Below are 19,308 nucleotides of genomic sequence, written 5' to 3'. Positions count from 1 at the left end.
TCCTCCTTGAGCAACTTTCTGTTAAAAAAAAAAAAAAAAAAAAAAAAAAAGCCTATGCCGTTGAAGCCATTCTGGTATCATTTATAATGCTAACGTTCTGTAAAACCTTCATCATGGAACTAAGAACTAAGCTCTCCACTGTAGCTCAGAAGCGATGCAAGCCTAGAAGACGCATCTTGAGACTGGGGCGTCTCGTTTTTCCATTACAGATGATCATCGTCACCTCTGTGTGTATGGACGTGTATCTCTCCTGCACCCAGAGCCGCGCGAGGCTACCGCCACTTCATAGCAGAGCATTTACATGGTGACCTTAAAACCTTATGGGAATTTATAGACTCTTTCATTAATTTCAAGAGAAATTGCAAAAAAAAAAAAAAAATCCTACAAAAACAAACGTGACCGTTATAATGAAAAGAAAAACGTTTAAGGTACAGGCCCCATGGCCAGCTGATTACAGCTTCTTCGGTATGAGACTGTAGAAAACGTTTCTGGTTTATAGTTCACCCTCCTTTTTCTCTCAGTGATGAACGTGATATTTTTATAGCATTCCTCTTCACTCTAGAAGAACTGTGGATGGATATCTGTGTTTATGCTGTCAGATTTTGAGTTCGGAATTCTTCAGATTCTAGAAAGCTCATCAGTGATGGAGTCACTGTTGCACATTTGTGAATGAGTTCTGTACTAGTGCAGAAACAAGATGTCGCATGTGAAGCAGCACGCACACTTTGCGGTGACTCAGCCACTAGGTCTGCACAAGTACAGACACTTTGCATGCCCGGAGCAAAGGGGGCATCAGTGCATGCCTGGCATTTTTCCAGCCAAAGGGCTGTTAGTATAGATACTGCATGTTTAAAAATTGAACACACGATACGGCATGTTTCAATTTTTAAAAAGCCATTTCTTTATCAAGTATGCATGTCCAAAATTAGGGACCTATGATGATGCACAATTCTGTACTGTGATATGATCCAAATTACCCTAAAATTTAATAATCCATGGTATATTTAATTATAAAATCGAAAACTGATACCGAGATCCAGTTAGGGACACAGCAATGCGTTCTAAACGTGCCTGTTAAGAAAGAAAGTTAACCGTTCTGAAGAGACCGTTTGATCAAGCTGGACCTGGCGTAGTTAGTAAATATATCAGACAAATCAGCAGGTTTCCGAACATGGTAATTCTTTTTAGTATTAATGATGATGGTAATAAAGCTTTTTTTCTGAGAGAGAGCAACTTCTCTCTGAAGAGAGTGCATCAACTTGGCAGAATATTCAGAAGTGATTCTGCTTGGAGGGGGTAAATATCCTGTTTTCTTAAATTGCTGTTAAGAGCGTGCGTGCAGGCCACTGAACCCTGGCCTGTGTGATACAGCAGTAACTCACTACTGGTTTTCAAAATGTTTTCTTCCCCCTGAGTGTTAACAAGAATCTATTTAGAAAGTAAACTGGCATTCGTTTTAAAATAGAATATACACACACTGGTATCACTTAATAGGAGACGCTTTATTCTTAGAGAATCAGAAAAGTGCGTTTGAGAATTCCCTCTGTAGAGAGAGGCCCATATGAGAAAAAGCCAATCAGACTTTTCCTTGTGCTGCTGAGACATAGGGCATACGCATCCTGAGCAACGGCCGCTTCTGTTCGGCTAAACTCCTTCTCCCGCCCCCATTTTTGGGAAACACGGGTCATGATGTGGTACGTAGAGCTGCAAACTGGGTGCCATATACAGCACATGCTGACTTTACTAGTAGACCCCGAAGTCACACTTGGCGTTGGATCTTTTTGCTCTTAAGGCAAGATCTGAATTCTTTTTCAATAAAACAAATAACCTTCCAACTTACAACCTGCTCCCCGGCACCCCATCCACATCGGGGGGTCGTATTCAAACCCCACGGCAAACAAATAATCCGATGCGGACTTTCCATGACTGTTGATAACCATTTCATTGAAATTTGTTGACTGCAACACGTTTGATAAATAGAACAGAGTACCTTACTGGTATGCATCTGGGAGCTGTTGCTGTCCATCTTGGGAGCACTGGGGGAAGTGACCTGAGCATCTTTTAAAGTTACAGTGTGGAATGGGAGGAAGGTAAGGAATTAACGAAAATCAGAAAGACTCCACGATACGTGAGCGCAGTAGCCCGGCTGTGCAGGTGCAAGGTCGGCTTCAAGATATCCAACAATCTGGAGTCTGTGAGCAAAGCAGTTCAGTCCCTGGGTGTATCCGAAGCTAAGTAGAGGCGTGTGCAGTTTCCCTAACTTGCCTCATGTGGAATTAATTGCAGGGCGTCACTGATGGTCCCAACAGGCTTCGAAGAAAGCTATGTGAAGAGCCAACCCTTTCTAAGATTGAGCACGTTCCTGTCACACGGGACTGAATGCAGCCGACTTCGGTTTTGCTTTGTGTTGAGAGCACTTGATAGCGAGCAGTTTCAGGAAGGGCCGTGTCTTCCTCCTTGAATATCTCCCCCAGCAGTTTAGCAGGAGTTTCTTTTGCCATCAGTCCTCCAAAGGGTTTTTGTCTTGGTTTTTTGTTGTTGTTGTTGTTGTTGTTTTTTGTTTTGTTTTTGGGGGTTTTTGTTTGTTTGTTTTTTTGTTTTTTTGTTTTTGCTTCAGAGGGATCGGTAATGCCCTTCCCTCCGTTTGGCCACAGTTTCACTAAACAGCTATCACCTGGTGTTCTGTTCTGTTTCTCTTCCAGAGTGAAAGAGTTGAGAAAGGCCAAGGAACTTGAAGACATACAGCAGCATCCCTTAGCAATGTGACATTGCTTTTCAGACTGTTTTCATTTCTGTTTTTAGCAGAGACATGCAAAACTACGACACACACACGCACGCACACACGCACACACACGCACACAATCCCTCTGCAGTTTTGGGGAGATCAGCTGCAGGATTTTAACAGGAATGTGTTGGTCATTGCATTTGCACTTTCATGGACAACTTTTAATTTGATCAGCAAGACATCTTGGAACTCAATCTTCTGTTGGATCATGGGAAAAACAAGACACCACGAGGAATCGAAAGAGGCTTCCTTTCCTTAGGAAGCAGCCGGTTTCCTTCTCATATAGGGCTGTACTCAAACATCGTGTGGAACTGTACAAATATTTATACCAAAAATATAGATAAGCAAAGGTGGGGATGCGCTAGCAACAAAAGAGAATGCTGCTCCTGCACCTGTCAGTTACTTCCAAGAAGCTGAATCTTTGGGATTGACTCTCAGTGGAGGGCTTAGACCATACAAATCTTCATTGGGTCCGTGTGTTCGCATTTCCTTCACTGGTTTTATTTTCTTTGAATTCGTGTTTGTTTTAATCTCTACAGCACACTTAATGCAACTTTTAAAATCTGCAGGTTTTTAATGTCTTGTGGAAATTTGCAGAGGGGCGGGTGTGTGGTAAACGGGGAATGCATGGGAATTAATGAGAAACAGCTCACAGAGTTTAACTTTATTTTCTTGTCCCCACCACCTCCCAGGAACCTGCGAGTGTAGTGACCATCTCGTCCCTTTTGTCATGCTCAGCACTTTCATTTGTGGGCCTTACTTTCATGTGCAATGAGATTTACTTAGAGAATTGGTACAGCATGTAGCTTTTCTTAGTAACCTTGGAAACTGTAGTCATTCTAAGGAATCATAAACCTTGCCTGGACATTTGCCACCTAAAAGATCAGTGTGGTGCTGCGTTCTGGCCAGTAAATTCCATATTTTTGGCTATAATCTCATCCAAACTGAGCAGTTTCTGTGTATATATAGAAGGTAGAAACGGAAAGCGAGAAAATATTTGAAAGGGATTATATTAATTGCTAAATATTTTATTCACAAAGGTCGATAACATGGCGAGATAAAATTATTTGTATAGTTTTGTCTGAATGAGCGAGAAAAATGTGGATGTATTGTTTGTATATATTGTATATATTAAAACAAAGAGATATGTGCATGAAATCAAGAAAAAAGAAATGAACAAAAGCAAAGCATTAGTGGCTATGGTCTGTAAAATGAAACAAAAAAAAACTTTATTTCACTATAAGAGTACTTTATTTTAAATGTTCTTTAGAAGAACATTTTGCTAAAGCATGACTAAACTGGAAAAAAAAAAAAGAGCTACTGTATTTAGACTTAGGATAAAAGGCAGAGTAACATTACTTAAAAAAAAAAAAAAAAGGATATGTTTACATTTAATTTTGGCTACCAGGAGTTTATTTTATTTAATTTAAAATTTTTTTGCCAATGGTGCCAAGTAATGTGAATGCTAATATTGCTTAAGAAAATTAAGTTACTTTCGCTAAACAGATAATCATAAGATGAATCCGTATATAGCTTAACACCATCCACTCACTCCAACAAAGAACACTTAGAACGATCAAAACCTGACAAAAGAAATCGTACGAAAGGTTGAAAAATGTCTCACGTTTTCACATCTCCTGCTGGAAATCAGAAAATGTAACAAAAATTGCACAAAAAAAATGACTACAAATTTAAAAGAGGCAAACTGGTCTTGCAAGGTTGTCATGGTCTATTACTCTTTCTACATAATGAGGAGCCAAAGAAATCTGATGCTTTTAAAAATTAAACTACTAACGTTAAATCGAGAGAATAAAGTTCGCACTTGCTGATGCCAGTTTAAAACTCCCAGGTTAAGTTTCAGGATCAGTTGGTGTAAAGCTGAGATTAACTAGTTTTGTTTTTTTTTCTTCTTCTTCTTGGTTCTGGCTGCCAACTGTACGTTAAAACTCAAGGCTTGTTGTGAAGCCTAAAAATATTCACAAATAAGCTTTTAAACTGGCGTCTCTAGAAGGAAGATAGGTACAAACATTGTGGTAAAAACTGGGGTCAGTGCTCTTGGTGCCTTTTCTATAATTGTACTTGTTTTTTAATTACTTCCTTTCACTGCCAACCTCGGATTACTGTAAAGTATATGTCTTACCGCTTGTGATCAGCTTTGACAACAGTTTCAGCCCCACAACTAGTAGCCACCTGTACATTTGTAAACTGACCTGGCTCCATTTTGTTTTTAAATGTGTGGGTTATGTTGCAGCTGTTGCACACACGCCCCCCCCCCCCGACCCCCAGATACCTATTATTTTACACGATTTGATCTACAGGAGGACACTGAGTAATTTACAAACACACAATTGTATTCATAAATGGGAACAGAAGGTGAGAGCCAGCTCTTTCAGAATATCGTATGTTAGTACTGAATTGAGATCGGTTTCTTCCATTTCTTATGGTACAAATAAGTGATCTTTTGACAAGAGTAATGACCTCAGTGGATTTGCTTTAATCCTCACATTTATGTATTCATTTATTTTTTTTAATGTCTCCCATGCTGCATTATTAGCTGAGTAAGTTAGAAACTTCTGGAAGATAAGGACTTACATAGAATTAGGAGGGTTCTTCTGGAGGGGATAGGAAGTAGGTTCAAAGCCTACCAGTGTAGCCTACCAGTACAACTGTGAATCCTGGGTGAGGTACAAATGCACTTCCACTGAAACGAAGCATTTCTGACCGCTTTTTCTTGATTGTGAATCTTGATTTTGACTATAAGATGATAGGTAAGCGCAGCTTTCTTGGATAATCTGAATTCCCAAGTGCCAGGAGTAGGATTTCATTATAAAATTAATAGCTAATCTTATTCTGTCTCCTGAAGATTTAATTGCTATTCTTGTTACCCATTTGAAATCAGCTGTACTGTGTGAACGAAATAAAGACAATAACTCGAACCCCTCTCTGGCTGCACGGGTCGCTTATGGCAGTTCCACACAGTAGTTGGCGCCCAATGGGGGGTCCCTGAGACTTGCATGTAAAACTAGTCTAGATGTCTTCTTTTTTGTAAGTTTTATTTTTGTAATTGTGCATGTAAAGCATCATTGAATCAATGGATCTGTTGAAGAACTCAGCTGCTGGAAACCATGCAAAATGTTTTGAATTGCCCTTAAAATATGGAAAATGTTTTCTGAATGCTTTATATTCTTTCTGCTGTAAATTAAAAATGAAGAAAATTTCCCCATACTATGTGTGTGCTTTGCTTTAACTTTACCTGCCGTTGAGATCCAGGGTGACCCAGGATGTCTCAAACCGTACGTTTCACGTGTGTCCTTAGATCCAGAGACAGTGTTGTGGCATCGACTATTACATAGTTTGGGACATGTCCGTGAAAAGGAAAAAAAATTAATATTTATTTATTTATTTATTTAGAGAGGGAGAGCACGAGTGGGGTAAGGGCAGAGAGAGAGGGAGACAAAGAATCCCAAGCAGGCTCCACACTGTCAGCATAGAGCCCGATGTGGGGCTCGAACTCCCGAGCCATGAGATCCTGACCTGAGCTGAAATCGAGTAGGACGTTTAACCGACTGAGCCAGGTGTCCCTGAAAGAAAAATTTCACTGTAAGCCACCGTCCCTAGAACCCTTGCTTTCCAACTGTTTTCTCAGGTGCCTCTCAACTGGCATACCGGTTACCTGAAACATAAAGACACCAATTTAAATTCACCTCTGCAGCCAAAATCCTCTGCGGTTTTCAAAAGGCATTTGCCAACTGACAACTACTATCTGTCTTCTTTTCTGAGAATTCTGCCATCCTCTCCTTCCCTTTCACTGCAGAGTGTCACCCTGTCTCCCTGGTAGTCCCTCTCCCAAGGAGTCCATTGCGGTGCTCCTGCCAGACCACATCTGCAGGGTTATCTCCCAGCTCCCCCAGGCCCCGGTGGTTTCTAGAGCCAACTGCATTTAAACGACATTTTCCTTTCTTGTTTATCCTCACTCTTTTATTGTCTTATTTCACCTGTGACCCAACCTGCCCCTTCTGGTTGGTTGGTGCAAACCTGTGCAAACCATTTCCATTTCCACGGTTGTCTTTGTTCATGTTTGTTCATCCCTTGCCTGGGAATTCTCTTCTTAGCTACTTACCCAACTCAAATCGCACCTCCTCTGGGACACTCTTCTTTCTCCTAATACACACTAGCATTTCCCTTTTCAAATTATTACACTGACAGAAAAGACAGTTCAGTATTTCAGTGTTTTATTTTTCCTTTCTCATCGGATCTCCAGGCGACCTGGCAGTGTTTTTCAGACTTTTGTTTGTTTAAGGGAGGCGTCGCCTACGTTGGTAGGAATATTTTCAATAACCGCTTTAAGTTCATTGCAGAGTAACTCTCCACCTGCAGCCTATCAAAAGCTGAGGACCTTCTCTGCCAGGGCCCGGGGAATACAGAAACGTAGACGCTAAACAGTGCCTGATGCCCAGGCTCCCGTCATGGTCTGTGCGGTGACAAGTATTTGAGTCACAAATGAACACGGAGAAAGGAGTCTAACCCAATCAACGCCCATGATAAATGCCCCAAACGGACTCCCTGACTCATGTTAACAAATCTTCGGGGGGAAGCGCGGTGTCTCCAGGACCACTGGGTTAACGTGAGACGTCACGCAGAAGCGCGCAGTCAACCCCCAGGACTGTCAAGGCCGAAGAATAACGTACCCGGGCCCACAATAACGTACCACGCCACGGCTCTTATTCACCTACACAGTCCCTTTCAGCGACCTGCGGCGTCACAAGGTTGGCGGCGGGCAGAGAGCTTGCAGCGCGACAGAGCCCAGCGCATCACGCCGCGCGGTCACCCCGCGCCGGGCGCCCAGCCCTTTCGGGTGGCCCCGCCCCCGTGACGCCCCGCCCCCTTCCGGCGCGCCCCTTCGCGGCCGCGGCCGGTGACGTCATCGGCCCCGCGCCTCCGCCCCGCCCGGCTCCCCGGCCTCCCGTCCCGCTGCGCCGCTCTGCCGACCGTCGCCCGCCGCCGCCAAAATGTGAGTGACGCGGCGGGACGCGGGGCGGCCTCGGGTGCCGGAGGGCGGCGGCCCGCGGCTGGGACCCTCCCCCGGCACGGTTCCCGCCGGCTGCCGCTCGGGCGTGAGCTCGCGCGGAAGCTCCCGAGGCCTAGGGGTGGGCGGCGGCCCCTGGGGTGCTGGCTGCAGGCGGGCCGACAGCCTCGCGGCCGTCGGGCGATCGCGGAAGGGACAGGGCGGGGTGGGGAAGCCAGGGGCTTCCCGGAGGTAGGAAACGCCCCCACCCCCGCCCCTACCGCAACCCCACCCCTTCTCCTCTTGCCTCACCCCCCCCCCCCCCCCCCCCCCCCGGCCCAAGGTCCCAGAGGGGATCGGTGGCCACTTCCTTACACCTGGAGCGCCTGCTCGCTGCCTGGTGCTGGGCTGGGCTCCGGAAGTTGCAAGGGAAGAGACCTCGGCCCTGTCTAGAGGCACCTATGATCAGAATGGACTCAGGGGCAGACCTGTGGACCTTCTCTGTTTAAGCAGAAGCCGTCTTGTTGTAGTGGCCCTTGAAAACGTGAAGTTTACCGTGGTAACATTGAGAGAAAACCGTCAAGAGTCACGAGGACCCTCTGTCCCCCTGCAACCTGTTCATTGCTCACCTACAGAGGAGCAAGGAATGGGTGCTTTCCCTGGGTTCCTTGTAGGAACTAAGGATCGCCACAGGAGTGTACCCGGCTGAGGCTGCTGGGCCAGTAAATTACAGTGGTGAAGATCTAGATCCATAGAATTCTGTGGAACCTGGTCTAAAGACAGACTCCACCGCAGCCAGCTGCGTTGACTTTCGTAACCCCGCTTTATGCATCTGTAAAATGGGGTTAATAGTAGTACCTCCCTCAAAGAGTCGTGAGAATTAAATGAGAAAACTCTTGGAGAAAACGTACCAGTACATGGCCCTTTGCGATTATCTGTCAGACGAAACGATAAATAAATAAACTGTAAGGGCAGGCACGGCATCTACTGCATCCCTGGTCTTTGACACCTGGTAGGTATAAATAACTTGAATCAATGGATGCATCAGTAGCTCTTGTATGCGAGACATGTGCCAGGTGCTGTCTTGGACAGGGGGACGAGACCTCTAAGGCACAGGAGTCCGTGATCTATTAGGAGAGCAAGACATTACTGATCACCTTTGAACAACATGGGTTTGAACTACACAGGTCCACTTACGGGTAGATTTTTCTCTGATAAATACAGTACGGGCTGTAAATGTATTTTCTCTTATGAGTTTCTTAACATTTTTTCTCTAGCTGACTTTATTATAAGAATACAGTATATGAGACACCTAACAAACAAAATATGTATTAATCAACCGTTTATGTTTTTGGTAAGGCCCCTGGTCAACAGCAGGCTGTTAGTAGTTAAACGTTTGGAGGAGTCAAAAGTTGCATGCAGATTTTCAACTGTGGAGGGGGCAGAAGAGGTCGGCGTCCCTTACCCCCACCTTGTTCAAGGGTCAACCGTGTGTGTGTGTGTGTGTGTGTGTGTGTGTGTGTGTGTGAGAGAGAGAGAGAGAGAGAGAGAGAGAGAGAGAGAGAGGAGAGAGAAATCAAAGTGTGACCAACCTAATAACGGAAGCAATGAGGAACTTCAAAGCCACAGTGGTCAAGAAAGATCTGGCTGGGGAGAAGTAAGGCATTCAGCAAGGATTTTAAGAGAGGAAGCACCACTTCACCTCATCTTTCCCACCCGCGCCACCCCTCCTACCTGCACCTCGCTGTTCCTGACCCCGTTTGTGTAAATACATTTCTCTGTAGTGGAAAAGTGGCATTCTGTAACTGTTTATAACTTTGAAAACCATTCTTACCGCAGTGAGAGAGCAGACGAGTACCGGCTGCATTTAAGTGGATGTGTGCCTTTAAACAATTATAAAAAAAAAAAAAAAATTGGAAGGTTGAGTTTCCCTATTGTAGGATCCCTGATCTTAAGATCAGGTGCTTCAGTGATGCAGAGTAGATCTTATTAAACCTGCACTTTAGACCCCGGTCACTTTTAATATGTGGATGAATCTTGAAGTTTATAGGGGAATCAGAAGATATGTCATTTAAACCTTTGTTTATTACTGTAGGAAGGATTTCTCTTTCTGCTTTAGTTCTACCAGTGAGGGTCTTGGAGTAATGTCTTCATATGTACAACGATGTAATATTTGGAATAATAATTTACTCACGCTTGTGCCTTTACACGTTTCAGGTCTACAGGTGCACCTGCAGGTTCGAGTGCTGCCTCTGGCAGTAACCGAAGACTTCAGCAGACACAAAATCAAGTGGATGAGGTATTGTTCTAAAATGTTGCCCACAGTGACTTTTAAACCAGCATGGGAACACTGGAAATAATTCTATTTAGAAAAAGTATCAGAAAAGCATGAATGGAAAGGAAACTTCGACCGTTTCATAAATGTAACAAAAATGTGTCCCCTCCTATTCTGAAAGCTCTGAGCTAAGCTCCTGAGAAGTTAGTCTCCAGATGTCATGCTGGTTTCCCTGTAACTGAACCACATATCTAAACCACAAACACTCCTCCTGAGAACATTCCTCCAGGGACCACCTTAAAGATATATTTTGCTGCCATTAAAAAAAAAAAAAAAGGAAAAAAAAAGAACTACTTTATAAAATAGGGTAATAGAGTTTTAGATTGTTCAAGCCAAGACCAATCCCTCTTAGCAGATTTTTCATCAAAATGCTTCTTACGGTAGCCTGACCACCTCGTTCCCAAGCTTGAGCAAGCCTCAAATTCAGTTCTGGTTGTCACCCATTCGTGTACAGAAGGCAGGTGCTAGCAACCTGCTCTAGCCCGACAAATCTGTATTTGTGGGCTTCTCAAGTCAGAGGACCCTCAGAGCATCTTTTGTTCTGCTCTGCGTTTGCAGACCCACAATGGAAGACTGTGTGAGATTCAGACTAGTATTTATGTGGCAATTCTGTATTTAGCTTTTTTGAAAAAAAAATTTTTTTTAACGTTTATTTATTTTTGAGACAGAGAGAGACAGAGCATGAACGGGGGAGGGTCAGAGAGAGGGAGACACAGAATCTGAAACAGGCTCCAGGCTCTGAGCCGTCAGCCCAGAGCCCGACGCGGGGCTCGAACTCACGGACCGCGAGATCGTGACCTGAGCCGAAGTCGGCCGCTTTACCGACTGAGCCACCCAGGCGCCCCTGTATTTAGCTTTTGGAGGAACTACCAAACTTTCCACAGTGGCTGTACCATTTTGCATCCTCAACAGTGACGTCCAGGGGTTCCTGCTTCTCCACATCCTCACCAACACTTGTCGTTTTCTGTTTTCTTGGAGTGTAGCTGTGCTAGTTAGTGAATATGGAAGTATTGCATTGTGATTTTGGTTTTCATTTCCTGAATGACCAGTGATGTTGAATATCTTTTTATGTGCTCTTTGGCCATTTGTACACATTCTTTGTAGAAATGTCTATTCAAGGGGCGCCTGGGTGGCGCAGTCGGTTAAGCGTCCGACGTCAGCCAGGTCACGATCTCACGGTCCGTGAGTTCGAGCCCCGCGTCGGGCTCTGGGCTGATGGCTCAGAGCCTGGAGCCTGTTTCCGATTCTGTGTCTCCCTCTCTCTCTGCCCTTCCCCCGTTCATGCTCTGTCTCTCTCTGTCCCAAAAATAAATAAACGTTGAAAAAAAAATTTTTTTTTAAAAAGAAATGTCTATTCAAGTCTATGGCCTGTTTTTTGATTGGGTAGTTTCTCGTTTTGTTGCTGGGTGGTAAGCGCTCTTCATATATTCTGGATATTACACCCTCTTTAGGTTAAAAATCATTTTAGGGTTAAATGATTTGCAAATATTTTCTTCCATTCTGTAGATTGTCTTTTCACAGCCTTGATAATAATGTCTTTTGATGCATAAAAGGTTTTAATTTTTATTAAGTTCAATTTATTTATTTTTGCTGTCGTTCTTGACTGGGTGTCCAATCTATAGCTAAATCTAAAGTTATGACGGGGGCGCCTGGGTGGCTCAGTCGGTTGAGCGTCTGACTTCAGCTCAGGTCATGATCTCGCGGTCTGTGAGTTCGAGCCCCGCGTCGGGCTCTGCTGTCAGCTCAGAGCCTGGAGCCTCCTTCACGTGTATCTCCTTCTCTGTCTGCCCCCACCCCTCCACTCTTTGTCTCTGTCTCTCTCTCTCAAAAATAAATAAACATTTTAAAAAAATAATAAAGTTATGACGATTTGCTCTTAGGTTTTCTTCTAAAAGTTTTATAGTTTTTAGCTCTCATATGTAGGTCATTCATCCATTCTGAGTTAATTTTTACGTATAGGGTGAGGTGTAGGGGTCCAGCCTCATTGTTTTGCCTGTGGCTGTCCCATTGTCCTAGTACCATTTGCTGAAGAGACTGCCCTTTTCCTCACTGAATGCTCTTGACAGCCTTGTCAAAAATCAATCAGCTGTAGATGTTTGGGTTGATTTCTGGATTCTCAGTTCTGTCCCACTGGTGTGCATGTCTGTCTTTGTCTGTCCCACTGGTGTGCATGTCCCACTGGTGGCATGTCATGCCAGAGGCACACACTTTGATCACTGTAACTTTGTTGTAAGGTTTTGAAATTGGAAAGTCGGAGTCCTCCAACATTTTCTTTTTCAGTATTGTTTTCAGCTATTCCGGTCCCTTGCAATTCCATAAAAATTTAAGGATCGGCTTTTCCGTTTCTGGGAGGAGGTTGTAGGGGGGAGAAGGACAGTGGAAGTTTCATACAGATTGTGTTGAATCTGTCTGCCTGTGCATTGCTTTGAGGCATCTCGCCATCTTAACAATATTAGGTGTTCCTATCTACGAACATGGAATGTCTTCCCTTATAATTAGGTCTTTAATTTCTTCCAGCAGTGTCATAGTTTTCATTGTGCAGATCTTTTGCCTCCTCGGTTTGAGTTATCCCCTAGGTATTTTATTCTTTTGGATGCTATTGTTTATGGAATTATTTTTTTAATTTCCTTTTTCTTTCTAGTATATGGACACATTCTGATTTCTGGGTGTTGATCTTGTAACCTGAACACTTACCGAATGTGTTTATTAACTCTAGCAGTGTGTGGATGCTTTGGGATTTTCTGTATGTGGAGTCATCTGCAAATACAGATTTTATTTATTTCTTTCCAATTTGGATGTCTTCTTTTTCTTTTCTTGCCTAATTACTCTGGCCAGAACTTCCAGTACGGCGTTGAACAGCATTAGTGAAAGTGGGCATCCTTATCTTGTTTCAGTCTTAGGGACAAACTCTGTCTTTCCCTTTCGTGTTGACCATGGATGTTCGTTGTGGGGTTTTCCATAAATGCCCTTTTTCTCGTTAGGGAAGTTCTCTTCTGCTCCTAGTTTGCTGAGTGTTTGTGTCACGAAAGAGTGAGCACCGCCCCCCTCCCATTTATAAATGGAAGTCTGGCCCAACGTAATCAAGTGCCGACCTGAAAGGAAACGTGCTGTTTACCTCACTGAGCGTTGTGTTTGTTCTTCCCTTCCTCTGTGTGTAACTCGGTGTGATCACGTTCGTTCAGGTGGTGGACATCATGAGAGTCAACGTGGATAAGGTGTTGGAAAGAGACCAGAAGCTCTCGGAATTAGATGATCGTGCAGACGCACTGCAGGCTGGAGCTTCCCAATTTGAAACAAGTGCCGCCAAGCTGAAGAGAAAATACTGGTGGAAGAATTGCAAGGTAACTTTCTTTTCACTGGTTTTTGCCTTAAGTCACCCTCTGCAGTCTCAGAGGGGCAACTAAGGCCCCAAGTATGGGACTTCTGTGAATGTTGGAGGTGAGTTGGACGTCCCGTACATGGAAATTTGGATTGACTCTGAGTCTAAGGCACTGACTGCCTGCCCTTTCCCTAGCCCCTCAGCTAGGAATTCTTCAGGTTCTGTGGCTGACCTTAAGAAGCACATAGAACAGGCAGGTCCAAAACCAATCATAAACAGAAGCCGCCTTCAACCCCCCACCCCCGCATCGCCCTGAACACAGACTGGCCAGAGAGGGCTGGGGTCGGTGGTCAGTTGGCATGTGGTTGAGTGCATGGCTCCAGTGTGATGAGAAAGGGCAGCTGGCAAGCCAGTGTGCCCCGCAGGAGCGAGGAGAACAGCCCCGCAAGGAGCGTAGCCCAGAGCAGATGTTCTGCAGCTACCAGGGCCCGGGTGGACCCCGCCCCCTTCCTGGGACAAAAGCGACGCTTCCGGACACACAGGACAAGTTAGCAGCCCTTCCTTACGTGAAGAACTTGTGTGCACAAAATAGATGCCTTCCTGGGGACCGCAGGCCATCTGACCGTCTTACAAAAAGATAAATACCTTCATGCCCCGAGTGAGAACAGGCAGTTTAGGCTTTAAAAACTGTGGATTATTTCAAATTGTAGTGCACCTTAATTCCTCTGCCAGCGACTAGAATGTGATGCTCCTCGGTGAGCACGTTGACCTCTGTGTTTGAAATGTGAAATGGTCTGTTTCACAGATGTGGGCGATAGGGATCGTCGTCGTGGTCATCATCATCATCATCATCATCGGTGAGTTCTCTGGCCTCAACTCCTCGTTCGGGTCTTCTCTGTATGTTCACAGCTGACCTCACGTACAAGAACTCAGAGTAAAAGTTCCCTCAGAGCCGGTAGTTTACTCCAGAGATTTTCGTTTTCTTCAGTAAATGTTTTAAATACTTGAGTGTTGTTTCGTCAAAGTCCAAGATTTTTTTCTATAAACATTGATCCTTTGAAGTTAGAGAAGATGCCTCCATTGTCACTGACCCACCCTGTAGGTCAGTGGTATCCTGTACCTCTGAGTACATTTTCTTTTTTTAATGTTTTTTTTATTTTTTTTTTTTAAATTTTTTTTTTTTCAATGTTTATTTATTTTGGGGACAGAGAGACAGAGCATGAACGGGGGAGGGGCAGAGAGAGAGGGAGACACAGAATCGGAAACAGGCTCCAGGCTCCGAGCCATCAGCCCAGAGCCCGACGTGGGGCTCGAACTCACGGACCGCGAGATCGTGACCTGGCTGAAGTCGGACGCTTAACCGACTGCGCCACCCAGGCGCCCCAGTTTTTTTTATTTTTGAGAGAGAGCGCGCGCACGCGCACGCGTGAGCAGGGGAGGGACCGAGAGAGAGGGGACAGGATCCCAAGCGGGTCCCGCGCTGGCAGCAGCGAGCTGAGACGGTGACCTGAGCTGAAGTCGAACGCTCGGCCGCCTGAACCCCCCCAGGGGCCCTCACCGAGCACCTTTTCGTCTGATCCTTCCTTTTACAAGAAACAGTGTGGTCTGCTGATGAAAAGCATGACTGCCTGTTCCCCGCCATGGCTCCACCACCATCAGCTGTGCGGCCTTAGACAAATCGTTGAACGTCTCTGAACCGCCGTCTCCTCATTTGTAGAGTGGGGATGATAATAGTACCTACCCCATATGTCTGTTACGAGGACACAACTGGCTGATCCGTAAAAAGCGAATAGGATGGCGTTTGGCGTTTAGTGGTGCCAGCTGTGTAAGTAAATAAATCCGTAGACACACCCACGCGCCCACAGAAGTATTAGTGACTGGCATTGCTGTTGCTACTGTTGTATCTCATCCCGGAACAAGCCGTCGGGGTTTTTAGCCCCATCCGTGGGAACCATTTGCAAAAGCAGTCCCTCCCATCCTTCCTTTTCACAGTGGCCGCGGGCCCTCGGCACAGTTGTGGAGGAGCCCCCCGTGCGAAATCGGCCAGATTGATTTTCGCGTTTAGACCGCGACATGCAGGGTCAGTTCTGGGTCCGCCCCGAAACACTAAACTGCTGTTTCCTCTGCTCTTTTTCCGTCTCCCCTGCTTGTTAGTGTGGAACGTGTCCCCGTGAAGAAACAGTGAAGCTCCGGCCTGCTGTTCGAGAAACCTCTTCAAGACGTTTGACTTAGAACCTGCTATACTCTCGAGCTCGCCTACTGTTCTGTCTAAAGTGAATATTTTCTGTTTGTTACTGTCAAGTTTAATTTCTGGGAAACGTGCCTTTGTTATCGTAAGCACTCCAAACTTGAAGTGCGGCCACCCGGCCCACACTTGGCCCGGCGCCTTCAGACTGCCGCGTGGCTGAGGAAGCGGACTTGAGTTCCAGAGTGTCGTAACCTGGAAGTCCCGCTGTGTGATTAATTGCCATTAATTTCAGTTAAGGGGATTCGTTCCCAGAGGCTCCCCCTGTCACACAGCATCTTCAGAACCACATTTTAAACCTTTAGGTAATCAGAATTCCAGTTTGTGCCTTCCAGAAAGAACACTACTGCCTAACACAAATCTGTAACCGTAACAGGTTGTGCCTTACTTTGCTATTTTTCTGATCCCCTGTAAGAGAACTCTGTACTGTTTATAAGCACTACTGACCCTTGCGCCGTATTTAAAAATAAGATTCTGACCAAGAGTTTTTGCTCTTACCGTAGATACGAAGATGTTTACTTTCCTGTTACTGTTTTGTATCACTTGCTAAAAATGTTATTTTCATCAGAAATAATCGCCTCTCGAAAACATTTTTACGGAGCTGAGGCCATGACCAAAGTTTCTATTTTGCCAAAAAGTTAAATGCCAGTACAGCGTCCTCAAGTCTGTTCCCGACAGATCAATTCAGAAAAGTGACAAATGGAACTTAAGGTGCCCTTCAGAATTAAAATGATAACATTACAGTGAACCTTCTACATCCTATCAGGCCTTTCTTGCCTTTGAGATGCTGTTTGTGGCGCAGCTCCCGCCTGCACCCCGCGCCCCCGCCCTGATTGAGCATTTCTCCCAGGGGTTAGAGAAGGTTTAAGCTAGACTCCAACCATCTCCTGCCCAGACGCCGATCTCTATCTACCCAGAGGTTTGCAGATTGTCGGCTCTGGACTCCAGTAGGTTTCTAATAATTACGTGAGCAGCAACTTTATAGCCTTCGAGTGAGACCCATCTGTGAACTGGTCATTAGGTGGCCCCGTCCCCATAGACGGTGGCTTTTTGGAGTTTGTTTCCTATTTTTATCCATATTCCACTTCCTAAATCTGTCTTCTAAATTATGCTTTCAGTGAGGCATCGGTCAAGGGTGGATGACTCTTCTCACGGAGAATAGCTAACCAGAGACACTTTCTTTTTTCGATGTCATAGACTGTCTGCACAAGATGCTGCTTTGGAAATAGCGTTGTCATCTGAGAGACTTGTGTATGTGAGACTCTCGTCATCAGGGTGTGTGGCTTAAGGATGAGAATTTAGGTAGGAATGACAACAGGCAAGGAGGCGCTGAGGGAGAAATACAGAGGGATCAACACTCTGGCCCGCTGTTACGGAGGATTCTAAAACTCCTGTTCACGTGCTAGCGTGTGACTTACAAAGCAACAACAGTTGAGGTGTGCAGGAACACGGGCTCCATTTCTTTAAGATCTGTTCCCCTGACATCACTGAAGTGATGCAGTGTTGAGGACACCCCGGCTGGGAGAAGGAAGCAGCGGTCAGCGTCGGGACATTGGCTCGCCCTCGGCTCAGGGTCCCTGGCCGTGTCTGACTCTGAAACCTTGGTGCTCCCTCCTTGCCTGATGCCCAGTCCCATGTAACCCGCCGGCTCCTGCATTAACCCAGGGGCGCCTCGCTTGTATCTGTGCATTTGGCTGGGAACTTGCCCACTATTATGAGCTGAATAAACTGTTTATAAACTTGATTCTGGTACCTGTGTGCTTGTAAGATAGCTACGCCCTGGTCCAGGTCTTCCCAGCGGCGTTCCTTGCTGCTGCCCCCACCTCTCACCTCCTGGTCCCCAGCCCTTCCCCGTCCCCTAGTGCACAGAAGCGAACCCCTCCCCTCGTGAGCAGTATAGGACGTGAGTGAGGAACTGACTTTTCCACGGTTACCGAAATGGTCAGGATCCGGCTTTAGAGTTTCTTAAATCTGTCATCTTTAAAGAGTGATGTGCAGGGCACCTGGGTGGCTCAGTCAGTTAAGCATCTGACTCTTGATTTCAGCTCAGGTCACAATCTCACGGTTCGTGAGTTTGAGCCCCGAGTCAGCCTCCACACTGGCAGCTCAGAGCCTGCTTGGGATTCTGTCTCTCCCACTCTCTCTATCCTTCCTGCATGCATGCTCTCGCTCTTTCAAAAATAAATAAATAAACTTAAAAAAAAAATAGTGATGTCCAGGCTGGCCGTGTCTATGGGAGAATAGATAGCCACCTATAGGACACAGGGGTAGCTAGTACCCAGATGGGTGACAGGCTTCTCCAAACACGTGGCTCGTTTTGACTCTGCATATCCTTCCCCTTGAAAACACTTTCACTCTTAATCTACAATCCCTAGGGAACAATATAAAATGGGTGGAAGTAGCCTTTGCTTATGTTTACAATAAAATGCCAGTTTCCGATGAAATCCTATTGAGAGAGAAGACATTGACTTCTTCCCAACGCCTTGGATAGATGGTCACTGCTTTTCTTGTCTGACCTACTATTATGTCCCAGGAAAGCACTAACAATAGAATTGTGCTGTTTGCTCAGAACCTTTCTATGATGAAATCTGTATGAATTTGGGTGCCATTTTCAAGATTTTGAAGGAAAACCTACCATCAATGGGCCCTTCTCTACCCCTCCCTTAATGTCAGGATTCCTTAGCCAGCTGGATCCCCCTCAGCCAACTTCTCTCTCCATCCTACTTACTCTCCCTGGGCAATCTTACCTATTCCCACATCTCTATCCATTAGTGTCCTGATGATTCCTGGCCTGGTACACACAGGCCTCTCAAACTCAAGGTGGACCAGACAGAATCAAGCATTCCCCTGCCTCACGCCCCTCCTCTTGCCATTAACAGTGTCTGTTCCAAAGAATGGCACCACCATCCTTCCAGGGTCCACACTAGACAAGTCCACTGGACTTGCTGATATATATAAATATATATATATACGTATATATATATAAATATATATATACGTATATATATAAATATATATACGTATATATATGTATATACATATATATATATATTTGAGAGAGAGAGCATGAGCAGGGGAAGAGCAGACAGAATGGGGGACAGAGGATCCCAAGCAAGCTCCGTGCTGACAGCTTAAAGCCCAACGCGGGGCCTCGAACTCACGGACTGGGAGATCACGACATGAGCCGAAGTCAGGCGCTCAACTGACCGAGCCACCCAGGTGCCCCTGGACTTGCTGATATTTTCGATCACCACACAGGTCACTCAGAATGTGCTGCAGGTGTGCTGTATAACAAACATTATAGATAAAAATCTCAACGGCTTAGAGTTCTTTCCTCACTCAGGGTACACGTCCAATGCCAGGCAGCAGGAAGCCCCTATCATCAGTGGCTCGGGGAGGGGCTTCCTGTAAACATTCGTTTCTGGTTCACTGTGTATCGCTGCGGCAGGAAGGGAACATCAGGGATTGCTCACTGGCTCTCCAAGCCTCTGTCTGGAAGTGGGGCTGACAGCTCTGCTCACATTTTACTGGCCGGAGCAGGTCACATGACCATGCCTAACCTCAGAGGGGGCAGAGAACACGTGTCACCGGAAGGATAAATGCAACGTGTTTATGAACA

At 45.5% G+C, this 19,308-nt stretch overlaps 2 protein-coding genes across 4 annotated transcripts in view; both read left to right on the top strand.

Annotated features, from left to right (window-relative positions):
- CAMTA1 (calmodulin binding transcription activator 1) overlaps positions 1 to 5,985 on the top strand; it is an 850,989-nt gene extending 845,004 nt beyond the window's left edge. For all 3 annotated transcript variants that reach the window (XM_047869351.1, XM_047869350.1, XM_047869349.1), the window contains exon 12: positions 2,703 to 5,985. In XM_047869351.1, the coding sequence (XP_047725307.1) occupies positions 2,703 to 2,766 (64 nt within the window). In that variant the 3' untranslated portion in view covers positions 2,767 to 5,985. The remainder of the gene's footprint in view (positions 1 to 2,702) is intronic.
- A 1,698-nt stretch (positions 5,986 to 7,683) lies between these two features.
- On the top strand, positions 7,684 to 17,433 carry VAMP3 (vesicle associated membrane protein 3). Its single transcript, XM_047869352.1, has 5 exons — positions 7,684 to 7,796; positions 10,008 to 10,089; positions 13,308 to 13,466; positions 14,250 to 14,301; positions 15,599 to 17,433. Coding segments are annotated over exons 1-5 (315 nt in total). The 5' UTR covers positions 7,684 to 7,794; the 3' UTR covers positions 15,619 to 17,433.
- Positions 17,434 to 19,308: the final 1,875 nt, after the last annotated feature.

The sequence above is a fragment of the Prionailurus viverrinus genome, chromosome C1 (genome assembly GCF_022837055.1).
Source record: "Prionailurus viverrinus isolate Anna chromosome C1, UM_Priviv_1.0, whole genome shotgun sequence".
In the NCBI taxonomy this organism is placed as follows: domain Eukaryota; kingdom Metazoa; phylum Chordata; class Mammalia; order Carnivora; family Felidae; genus Prionailurus; species Prionailurus viverrinus.
The sequence above is the reverse complement of the archived record's forward strand: the minus strand, read 5'-3'. Positions and strand labels throughout refer to the sequence as shown.